Consider the following 12,975-nt stretch of genomic DNA (forward strand, 5'->3'; position numbering starts at 1 on the left):
TTCGAAGCTGCAAATTCTCGGCTTTTTCTCGTGTTATTTCTTCGAAAATGCCAGGAATACGATAATAGCGTCTTCATTCAAACAAAAAACAATGGAATTTGAATTGTTGATTCGTTAACAATTAACGAAAAAGCTCGTTGCATAATTGTTGTTGTGAAAGACGTTTGGCCAATGACGTCACGTTACTTATAAAATTTAATATAGTTTTCTGTGTATAAAATTTAGTGAACTTTCTTGAAAATTTAGTTGAATATGAAAGAATTCTTAACATTCGCTTTCATAATGTTTTATTAATCTAAAAAAAAAAAAAAAAAATTATTAAATGAGTTCCTGTACAAACTTAAATTAAATTTAAATTAAAAGTTGAAAAATTTTAAGGTTTAATAGTAAAGTAGTTTAACTTATAAAATTTATCAGAACGTTTACGATTACTAAATGCAATATTCGTTTTAAAAACGTAAGCAGGTTGTTTGGTGTCTTAATCAATGTACAGTACAGTACGTACTTACATTACCGTATTTTCCGGCGTATAAGACGACCCCCGACTTTTACAGTTAAAATATAGAGTTTGGGATATACTCGCCCTATAAGACGACCCCCGACTTTTGAGAAGATTTTCCTGGGTTAAAAAGTCGTCTTATACGCCGGAAAATACGGTAATATATTTACCAAATTTACAGAGTTTTAATCGTAAATGTAGGAAATAAGCATACATATTCGACCGGGAAAATATGGTCGTAGATCGCGATGTAATATTGTGACAAATATACACATTGTGACAAAAAAAAAAATTAACGACGAAATACAATTGATATTGTGATAGGAAAAGTCAATCGATTACGAATCTGCCACTATGTTGCGACTGCTGTATCGCAGTTTGCGGTGAGCATGGTGACATGCGTGTCTGTCGCTGACCAGTTCATCTTTGCCACCATCATATTTCCCAACAAACGTGACTTTGAAGCACTCCTTGTGAGGCGATAAATTTCAGTCCGATAAATTTCGTTTTGTTATACTTATATTGATAGCTTTACGCTTTTATTGGTCTTCCCATCTGAGTCGACTACACAATATCCCGTGTACTGTAAGTTATATTCAGTAATGGACCAAAATAGACACCGGTGCATTTTCTTGTCAGGCTATCTGTCGCTGTTTTCTGCTTTCACCACGAAACAAAAAGTGGGTACTAAGAGCGTCTATTTTAGCAAGCCCATTATGGGTTCGGCCAGGTCCACAATGGGGCAGCCGGGTGGTGAGAGATGGGAGCCGAAATATCCGGTCGGACCACCCCCGAAAAATTCCTGGGGATTTTTCGACCAGTTCGAATTCGTTCTCAGGCCCCAAAGCGGTAGGCTGCCACCTTGACAGCTCTGCCATCCGGCCGTCAAGATATTTATCATTTCTGTTATAGTCCTTTATATGCTTTACTTTAATATATTTATTTTAGCTTTCCTTACGATTATATTTCAAATTACACTCACCGCATTCCATTTTATATCCACTGTATATTAGCAGAATATTTTAATCCCCGCCAACCGAAAACAAAACTGACACAAATTCAGTTTCCGCCATTGTCGCTGTTCGCCGTAGCGGCATAATTTAGAACTAATGCTCGCTCAGGGGCTAGACACTTGTGACCAAATCGTTTTGTTCCAAGAAGAAGCGATTTCATCAGTTAGAACTAAATTGCGTTGACAATATCTGTACGATTTTAATTGCTAAGACATTATTTTTGTTATGAATAGCCGACACTGGATAGAATCGCCCTGATGGATGTAGAATCCTCACGTACTTTTCAGAACGGCAGGATGGCCAAGTGGTTAAATGTGGTATCCTACCTCTCTGGAAGACCCACGGGTCGAAAAACTCCAGGAATTTTCGTAGGTGTATATGTCCTGCCCTGTACTTTACCACTCGTTCGCCTCACTGTAGGCCTGGCAAAACCTATAATGCACAGAAGTGGCGCCAAATACAAAAAATGACGAATCACTGAAAACCGACAATTGGTCACCTCACTAACAGACTGGCCACGAAGAGTTTTCTGGGGTTTTTTTCATGGGTTTCACACCTAAATAGGGACAATTTACCCATAAATGTCCTCCAAGAGACACTCCTTGGCAGATAGCCTACATGTTTGCGTTGCCTTATACTATCAAGATATCTTACTCAAGAGACCCAAACCCATAATGGGCTAAAAAGGCCCTTTTAGTACCCATGCGGCAGAAAAATTTCTATAAAAAGAACGCTCAAAATATGATTTGCATCGTAAAAAGGACGAAATCTATTTAAGGACAAATTAAAAACCGTAAGCTGTAAAACAAAAAACAATTTTCCAGAAACGAGCTGCATAACTTTTCCGGATGTTATGAGTTTTTTTTTATTAAAAAATAACTTTTATATTATTAAAAAAAATAAATAAAATTGTGTGTAGTGCCATCTGTTATCAGGTTCTTTTATAAAAACTTATATTTTTAATTACTATAAAATGACAAAAAACATAATTTTGAGGGAAGGGATGGGTTTTATGAAAATCTATAAATGTTAGTAACGAAGGGCGCGTTTTTTTATGCAGCGCTCGAGAAGCGCTTTACAGCTAATCCTCTGAAACCCGTTTCTAAATGGCCAACGCTGCTCGTGACGTCATTTCGCTACACTTTCGCTGCATAAAAAAAAAAGCGCCCGAATAAAATCTTCATTAAGTCCTATTCCTCTCGAGATATGACACACGACCTCCTCTATCTTCCCACTTCCTGAACCTTCGACCGTAAAAAAAGCCTCAGTGTCCCCATATAAAAGCCATCATGACAAATTTCGTTTCTTAATTTTTATCCCATTCTGAGATATTAAGCGAAATAGACTCCAACAAACGCACATACATATATATCCACGGAATTTTGTAGTCTTTTTTTTATTTTTTGGATTCGGGAGGTCTCAGACGAAAAAGTAAAACGTAAAGACAAGCAGGAAAAACGTAAGATCTGGCAACAAAAAATCAATTAATCGCAGCCTTGCATAATTATATCTAATAAAGTAGAAATGTTATATAATAAATAATTTTAAAATTTCCAGAAATTAGAATACAAAAGTAAAAACAAAATAGCAAATACAGTATATATATGCTATTTTGTGTTTTCAATGCCAGAGGGCGCCACTAATTAACATGTTGCTGTTTTGAAGTAGGCAAGGAAAAGTTTAATTTTCTATTCATTATTTTTTTCATTCTTCGTTACATTTCAAAAAACATGGTTATTTACTTCACAACAAATGGTAAAGTAATCATTTTTAAAATTAAGCCAATTATTATTTAAAATGAGCTGAAATGAAGACAGAATTGCTCATTTTCATATTGTTTATGAATTTTTTATTTTTTATTTGAACACATTCTAAATACACAATATATAAAGATTAAAATTACTTGAGAAGTTAAATAATAATAATATATTTTAAACTTCGTTTTAAACTTCGTCGAATTTTTACTTAAATTCTCAAGTAATTGTACATATACAACATATGCTTAGGATAAATAAATGATGAATGATATTTTAATTTTAAAGAAAGTATAACTATGAAAAAAGGTAAGTTGTGAACTCTAAATGAAGGATTTGTCATCCCAAGAGTTATAGATTCTCTTCAGTATGAGCAAAAGTCAATGAAACCATACCTGTACATGCAACCTTCTGAGAGATATTCATCTTCAAAGCTCAGTTTTTACTGTAAACTGGTATACTGCCTACTCTCCGTGCTCTACATGTCGTGTGCTTTGGTGCTCGTGCCTCAGCACCACCCGCATGGGGTGAGCCCATGTACCACTCTAAAACTATAACATTGAGTACTTCGTGACACAATCAATTAAGCTACTCAAAACCAACATGGGCCAAATAGTTAAATGCAATGCAGTCTTAGTGGAGCAATGCAATTCCTGATCTGGTAGTAGGCTGATTTCGGGACTGTGTTGCAAAGAATCGCATGTAGAAGTATGATTGCTTTGACTTTGCTCCTGTGGGTATGGTCTACAGTTTTGATAAGGTCCCAACAGTCTTGTCTATAGGTGTAATTGTACCTGAAAAAAAAAAAAATATATATATATAAAATTAACCACTTGTTAGTTTGTATTTGTGTTTGTAGTAACTGAATTACTCTACTGGTATTTAGTTCAGCTGATTAAACTGCCTTGTTCAGTTCTGTATATTTTATTTGTCTGAATAAAGTTGTTACAAAAACACAAAATTTATTTCTATTTTATGTATTTAAGTTTCTTTATTGTCTAATGATTTAATTAATAAAAGTAAAATTTAAATAATGAAAAAATATAAACATAAATAAGACAGCTATTTAAAATAAATGAATTTATATGATACAAAATTGCAAGAATAAAATGGAATTACTGCCAAATCAAAGATGAGTTAGAAATTTATAGTAAATGTTTGATGAGAACGATTATAGAGAATGATATTGAAACTGAATGGTAAAATAACCAAGTACTGAAGTATTTACAAATATATTACATCCGAAATATCATTATGGTATAGAAAATTTTATATTTTCAAAATAATGCTCATTTTCTAAGTTAAATTTTAAAATATTAATTTATTTATAATTAATAAAATAATGATACTAAAAATTACTAGAGAGATAAGATAATGTTTTAGGAAAATAAATTTAGAAACAAATATTAACATTTATTTTTTATAATTTTTACAAAAATTATGATTTCAAATCCACTACATTTGTTTAAATTTTAATCTATGGCTCATTTTTTGATAGCCTTTAAACTTTTGCTCTTTATCTTCTAATTGAATCAATAAATATTGAATATAATGTTTTCTCAAAATTCAAAAATCTTGGAAAAGAAATCAAGTAAATAAAATATTTTCTTCTAACGAACTTTGTTTATGGAAGATTTCTACTAAACTGCTCTTCTGTAATTGTTTTTTGAACGAATTTTTTCATCTTTAAATTTACAATTTTTCCAGAACAAATATCTATATCAAAATTTTTGTACTTGTATAAGTATTTTTCTGTTTTGTTTCATTGCTTTCAATAACCATTTTCCATCATATGCATTTAACATATGTTTTTGCTTCATCTTAGTTTGTTGGTAGTTATTATTTGTGTCATTTTGTGATATGCTTCAAAATGATTCAAAGAAATCAGTTATTATACTTCTGTTTATATTTTTAACTTGTTGAATATAAAATTGTTAATTTTGTAAAATTCAACAGATATATTTTTTGTTTTTTACAACATTTTGGAAATTTCACATTTATTAAATTATTAATTAAATATAACTTAAATACCATTCTAAGGTGGATAAATATTAGAAAAATACATATTAAATTTTTTTAAAATTTCAGATATTATTAGATAACTGATGCATGATTGACTATCTATATCAGGGGTTCTCAAACTTTTTTGATCCACTGCCCTCTTTGTTCCATAAAGTTATACCCAACACCTCCTAACCCATCAGTGACTCCAACTTTTACCTTTGGTCACCGTTCAGTACCCTGCCTCCAGAGCCCCCCTAGATTTACTCACCGCCCACAGGGGGTCGGTAATGCCCACTTTGAGAACCCCTGATCTATATATTAATTTTATTAACAGAGAAAATCAGATGAAAATTGCTATAGCCATAAAATATACTTTGCATAAAATAAAAAATAAGCACATTTTACAAATAAATAAAGCAAAAACTTAATTCAATATTATTTAATAATAAATATATTTAGTTTTTTTAAATTTGTTAATTTATTTTTAATAATAACTATTCAAAGTGCAATTAATTTCAAAATATGATTATTTTGTTAGTTATTTCTCCACCTATGACAATTTTCATGGGAAACGACAAATATGAAAGTAAGTTTTTTTATATGATTATGTTAAATGTCATATTATAATTTTAATGTAATCACTTTGTTTATAAATATTTTAAGATGAAGATTTAATTAAATGGGGTTGGCCTGAAGATGTTTGGTTTCATGTTGACAAAGTTTCTTCGGCACACGTTTATCTTCGCTTACAAAAAGTAAGAACTTAATGTTATTAATGAATAATAATAAATAATTTTCCGTTTTAAAATTTAAATATAACATTTAGCAGATATTTTATATCTACATAAATTGTAGTATAAATGAAATTATAAGTGTATACTTAAATATCTTAAATGAAAATATCACATTTAGCTTTTTCTGTCAAACTGACAAAAATATGAATAGCTTAACTATACAATAAAAAATATTATTTGAAATACAAATTGGACAAACATTTTAAATTTATTATGAATGATTGCTATCTATGGATTTTAAGTATAGGATGTTTTAAACATGTAAGGAATAGGAAGTTTAATATTTTTATATTTTTGGATTTATTATTGAAAAATATTAAAGTTTAATTGAGAATGGTTTTTCAAAAAGAAAAAAAAAGATAATTTCTAAAGTTATGAGCATATATAATCAAACATTTTGAAAGATAATAGTTTAATAAAAATGAATCTTTATGCATTAATTAATTTCTATTTTTTTATTTTTTTAATTATTTAACAAATATTCAAGTAGATGCTGTTTTTTCTAAACATTTCAGCAATTGGATAACAAAATTTTGTTGAACAGACTTAAACATTTCTGATGTTAATTTAGTACATCCATCATGTATTCTTTGCTTCATATCTGGAATCATGGTCAGTTGTTGAAGCAAAAACTATTCTTTATTAAACCCCATATAAAATAATCAATTGATGTCAGATCTGGTGACTTAAATGCCATAAAAATGTCTCCTCGTCTCATTCATTGTTCTGCAAGTATGTCATTTAAGTTTATTTTAAAAACTAATTCAAAAATGAGTACTGCTTTTGAACCACATTAAGAATTGATTAAAATTACTATTAGCAGTTTTGAAATCTGTTTCAATAATTAACTCATAAAAAAATGTGCATTTTTTTATTATTTTTCAAAATATACAACTATATATGCTCATAACTTTGAAATTATCATTTTTTTTTTAAACTGTACTTAATAAAAGTTCATTATTTTTAATAGAAAATCCAAAAATATAAAAACCCTGGAGTTTCTGTATGAAATTTTAAAGTTGCTCCCATGTCCATCCAGAAGGGGATAGGCAAAGCTTTATTTTTACTGCATTAAAAGGCTTCTCAGAAATATTAAACTTTTATTCTTATCATTTTTTTAATTAGTAGTGCATTCTTCAAGTTATTGACTTGTAACACATTACATGAAACACCCTGTTTAAAAACAAAATCAGCTATATATTTTCAAAAAATATAAGATATAATATAAATCAGTTCAGATGTCCAAAATATTTAATGTTAAAACAGAAAACTATTTTTGTGTGATTCTTGATCTATCATTTTTGGCAGGACTTGGAGAAAAAACAATTGACATGGGAAATTTATAATGTTAATGTTTTTATTTTTATCTCGTATGAAATGTGTATTTTCCAGTGATAGGCTTATATGATGGCTTTCTGTAATACTAAGCAATATAGAGAGCATGTGCATGGATGTTCATTTATTATACATTTTAAAAAATTGTTAAGAATAGTGAAATTTGTTCTATTTTCTTTTGGTAGGAATACTTAATGTATTGACTCTTTTCTTGCACTTGAAGATGATACTGTAGAAGTGACAAAAATGTTAGTGAAATTATAAATTTTTGTCACTTACAATGTGTTGATTCTTATACAGAAAAGGGTTCTGAATTCCTTACTTGTCCAGACATGATGTCCCCTACCTCAAGACAATGCAGGGTTGCCAACCTTACTAGAGAAAAATCATCATATCTGACTTTCAAAATTATTGTATTTCACTTAAAATTATTGTATATCCATTTTGATCCTTTATACTTACACTAGTGTTGCCACCTTTACAAAATCACTGACCCGGACAGTAGGTCAGGTTTGTTCAAACAGAAGTATCTGACGCATGCGCACTGTCATTTTACAATGCAAAGAATAACATGCATGCTGGTTCTAAATTGAATCAGTTACAGTTAGGGACTAGGGACTCACGTAGGAGTAACATACAAGCAAAGAGAAAAAAAAAGGTCAACAGGCAGGTTGCACATCACACATCAACTTAAACAGAGTAACATGGCGGAATGGCAGATAAGTTTCAGTGAGTGTGAAGTCTTTTGTTGTTCAAATGGTGTAAATTTATAACAATATTTGCAATAACTTTATTTCATCGTAATGTCACAATTTCTATGAAATTCCCAGACAAAATTAATAGTTCACCCAGACAGTGAGTCAATTCCCAGACTGTCTGGGTGAAAACCGGATGGGTGGAAACACTAACTTACACCCTTTACACACAGAAATATTAACAAGGTTCTCCCTATGTCAGAATCCAGTAAACTTTTTATCTGTGATCCCTTCTTACAACAAAAAACTTTTAGACCCTATTTTACAATGAAGTTTTCACGACTCTCCCTTATAATATATCATGCAAAACAAACCTCTGAATGGGCATAAGCTAAAATTTATGTTTTTTCATACAATTTCAACATACCAAACATCAACAAATTATTATTAACAAATATGTAACACATTCCTTTATCAAATCCATCTATCAAACAAAGCAATAATTACAGATATGTCTTACTAACCTTGTATGGCTTTGCAGTTACTACTTAAAAACGTAACATAAATGTTTTCAACCCATTTCTAGGGTCTTCTTCGGGTGTTTTATAAGTTTTTCTGGTGTGACTCCTATTTTTAACTGTTCAGATCTCCAATGCTTCTATCTTCGGAATTTTTTAAAATTTCAAAATTCAAATCTCCAAACGATATGCGCCTGCACCAGTTGTTATAGCATTGCATCATAAATAGCCTGCCATGCTCTTGATAGTTATTTTTCTTCTTTAAAATTGATTGACAGGCCTTTGCAGTCCACTTTAAAAATTTCTAATGCCTCCAGATTACATAGTTGGTTTATATGTCGGGTTTGTCGAATCATTGTTGCTTGTTGTAGGTTAGGGATAATGCCATTTTTGTTGGAATATATCGCTAAGGCGGTATTGCCTTTATTTTTTTTAGTGTCCGTTTTGTGCTCAGAGAGGTGTTGTTTCAGTGATCCTTTTGTAGATCCAATGTATATCAGGTCCCTATCGATTCTTTTATCTTTTAACGGGATTTTATATACTCCTGGTGTACTTTTGATTTTGGCCCAATCTTTCTCGTTTCTCAACATGGTGAATGTATCTGGCTTACGTCTGTAGGCTATTTTTGCATTAGTGTAAGCTCCAATTTCTTGATATAGGGACTCTACAGGGCACTCATATGTTATAGCTATATGGTAGAGAGATGCATCTTGTTGTGGATCCTTTCCCGGGATCCCATTCAATTGGTCTTTGAGCTGGTTTCATTGGTTATTGGCCATTTTATATATTAGGCCTTTATTGTAGCTGTGACTCTCAGCAGTTCCTGCTATTTTCCTTATTTCCCTCCATTGGTCTTGTTCTTTGCTACAGTGTGTGTAGGCTCTTCCAATAAGTGCTGTAAAAGCTGCCATTTTGTAGTTGTATGGGTTGTTTAAGTTAGCTGGGATATATATTGGGATGGCACTTGGTTTTTAGTATATCTTTGTGTCATATCTGCTACCATTGAATGTTATACTAAAGTCCAAAAAAATGGGCCTCCTTATTGCTTATTTGTTCCAATTCAATTGTAAGGCCATATGGGTCGCAATTCATGCAACTTATAAATTCTTTGATGATTGGCTTCACCTTCCATATGATGCATATGTCATTGATGTATTGCTTATATACTTTAATATTGAGAAGGAACTTGGGGATGACCTTGGCTTCTGGGAGGCGTACTACAATTTCAGCTAAGTCCCCTGATAGCAGGCTACCCATAAGTACCCCTTTTTTCTGAAGAAATATCTTCCTATTTAGTTGTAAACATGATGTATAACATAGTATATGCGATAGTACTAGTATTTGTTTTTGGTCTGCATTGTTTGCCATCTTGGTCATGAGCCAATCTCGCAAACCACAAAAACAGGGCTCTAGTTTAACTGATGGGTATAGTGCCTTAAAATATAAAATGGTGATCGAGAATTCTCCAGATGGTTCACAGTTCCAGATGGCTTTAATTACTTGGAAATTGGAAATTGCAAACTGATAGCCCTCTAGGTATTTAGCCATGAGCATGTGTACCTTCTGTTCTATTTTTCTGGTGGATCTGTTGGTTTTGTTTAAGATAGGTCTTAATTTTATCCCTTGTTTATGTGTTTTGGCATACGCAAATAATCTTACTTATGAATAATAATTACTAGATAAAAAAAACCAGGTGTAGAATATTTTTTTATTTATTGTTTAAATCTTTTGCTGAGTAAAATATTTCAATTAAATTATTATGTAAGTATATTTATTAAAATAAACTTTATTTAAATATTATTAATTATATCTAATACTTTTATTTATTTACATAATCCAAATGTATTTGATGAATTGTTAGATTAGTATATATGTTACAGTCAAAACCCGTTTTTAGTTAGAACGGGTTTTAACAAAGACATTCAGTATAAACTTGTTTCAACTAGTTAAAATGCATTCTAACTAAAAACGGGTTTTGACTGTAACATATATATTGTAATTTATAAAAAGTTAATTTTTATATTTAGAAAATAATTGAGAGAACTAATTAAACTCATGAATTATTAATTATTGCTATTAGAATCAAACATTAGATGATATTCCCACAAGTGTTTTAGAAGATTGTGCCCAGTTAGTAAAAGCAAATAGCATACAAGGTATAAATCATTTTCATAATTTTATACACTTAAGACTAATGAGCTCATAGTGATAATTTTTAATGTAAAATATTTATAAATTCAATACTAGAATAATGATTTTCTTATACATGGTACGATCCAAAAGTTTGGGGACTGCAGTAATCTATGACAACAAAAGCATGTATTTGAAGTTACAGCATATGAAATGGATTCTACCAAACCAACTCTACGCGTTCAGGTTAATTTCACCCATGTCATGTGATTAAACTGCGAGCGCTGCTGTTTTTTTCCGGAGATAGTTACCTTTGTTCTGCGACGTAATAAAAGTGGAGTTTCAAGAACAACCTCCGACATTTCGACTTCACCGTGGTAGAATCACCGTACACCTTTCTTAGCAATTTTAAAGTCTCCGTAGGTGTTTTACCTAAACGCTGACAAAATTTAATGTTGGAGGTTGTTCTTGAAACTCCACTTTTATTACATCGCAGAACAAAGGTAACTATCTCCGGAAAAAAACAGCAGCGCTTGCGGTTTAATCACATGACATGGGTGAAATTAACCTGAACACGTAGAGTTGGTTTCGTAGAATCCATTTCATACGCTGTAACTTCAAATACATGCTTTTGTTGTCATAGATTACTGCAGTCCCCGAACTTTTGGATCATACCATGTATTTTTGTGAATAAGTTTTATAATTTGTAAAGCTTTTTTAAATGTGTTATGTCGTCATTCATAAAATACATAAAATACAATTTATAAATGAAATTATTACAAAGGTTGCTTCTAGCCCTTGATATAATATATAATTAATTAAATTATCAACAACCGAGCATTTAATTATCAACAACCGACCCTGAATGTTTGTGTCCATCATTGGTCTGATAAGCCCTCACTATTATCTGCCTCACGGTTGTTGATAATTTAATTAATTACAATTTATAAAGCTTATTGGATATGTTTTAATCAATTTGTGCTTGTTGAATATGAATGATTATAAAATCATGGACATATTGTACTATAATTTATTGAGAAGTTGATTATTGCTATTGGAAAACATTTATTTTGTTTCTCTTTCCTTAATTACATGTATTCAAATTAATGTTAATTACATACGCTAATTGGGACTAATTGTAACTGAAGATTTCTGTAATTGAATATTTAATAACTGAATATACAAAGAATACAGTACTAACAAGTGACTAGTTTAATAAAGTAACTAGGTTAATAAAGTGTAATAAATATCAAAATAAATCTTGTAAAGAAAATAATAACTAAAATAAGGAAAAAAGAAAGAACTAATAATAATTCAAAATGAACGTTATGCAATTAATTTGAAATTCATACTGATACTGAATTAGGCAAATGCAAATATTGTGTATCTAATAAATCTTTTTTAAAAAATTGATAAAACCAATTTAAAAAGATTTTTAATGGAATGGATATAAAATGTAATTAAAAATTCAGTTTTTAAACATAAGACTAGTGAATCCTCATATCTTTTTCTTCCAATATCCATATTAAATCAGAGACCAAGATTTTTTAAAAAACAGTTATTTTATTCTTTTCCTTCATGAACAGCAATGCATTTCAGATTAAATTTTTCTTAATCCCTCCTCAGGCTATAAATTCACAAAGGAATGCATTAAACAAAATTTGATATATAAAATTTGCCGTATTTTCCGGCGTATAAGATGACTTTTTAAACCAGGAAAATATTCTCAAAAGTCAGGGATCATCTTATATGCCAGGTGTCATCTTATAGGGCGAATATATCCCAAACTCTATATTCTAACTGCAAAAGTCGGGGGTTGTCTTATACGCCGGAAAATACGGTACAAATAATTTAAGATACAAAACACTAATCTTCCAACATAATAGTCAATTAACTTGTTTTTCTCATTTTGCATTTACAGTTTTTTTATAGTTGAGTATTACGTCATATCATACAGATTTAATCTCCATTCTATTATTTAAATTAACCCAATTTTTTTACATTGTATTATTACAGTATGCTTTAAACTGCACTGCAGTATGCTTATAAATCATTGCAAATATACATCTTTTTCTCTCTATAATCTATATATATAATCGAGACGAGTTGATAATAATAATAATAATAATAATCAGTGCAGAGCCCAAACGGTTAGGAGTTGAAAGTTGAAATTTAGTACACAGTTAGGATACGTCACGAGAACGCACGCTAAGAAGGGATTTTTCGAAATTCC

General features: G+C 30.6%; 1 protein-coding gene across 2 annotated transcripts in view; it reads left to right on the top strand.

Annotated features, from left to right (window-relative positions):
* Nucleotides 1-3,139: 3,139 nt before the first annotated feature.
* The window catches only part of LOC136975119 (coiled-coil domain-containing protein 25), a 30,513-nt gene continuing 20,677 nt past the window's right edge, over nucleotides 3,140-12,975 (top strand). The window contains exons 1-4 of one of the 2 annotated variants that reach the window (XM_067270132.1): nucleotides 3,140-3,267; nucleotides 5,809-5,856; nucleotides 5,934-6,025; nucleotides 10,693-10,768. In XM_067270132.1, the coding sequence (XP_067126233.1) occupies nucleotides 3,243-3,267; nucleotides 5,809-5,856; nucleotides 5,934-6,025; nucleotides 10,693-10,768 (241 nt within the window). In that variant the 5' untranslated portion in view covers nucleotides 3,140-3,242. The remainder of the gene's footprint in view (nucleotides 3,268-5,808; nucleotides 5,857-5,933; nucleotides 6,026-10,692; nucleotides 10,769-12,975) is intronic. The other variant, XM_067270133.1, reaches the window with a different exon arrangement.

The sequence above is a fragment of the Centruroides vittatus genome, unplaced genomic scaffold (genome assembly GCF_030686945.1).
Source record: "Centruroides vittatus isolate TY-2023 unplaced genomic scaffold, ASM3068694v2 contig_364, whole genome shotgun sequence".
In the NCBI taxonomy this organism is placed as follows: Eukaryota; Metazoa; Arthropoda; class Arachnida; order Scorpiones; family Buthidae; genus Centruroides; species Centruroides vittatus.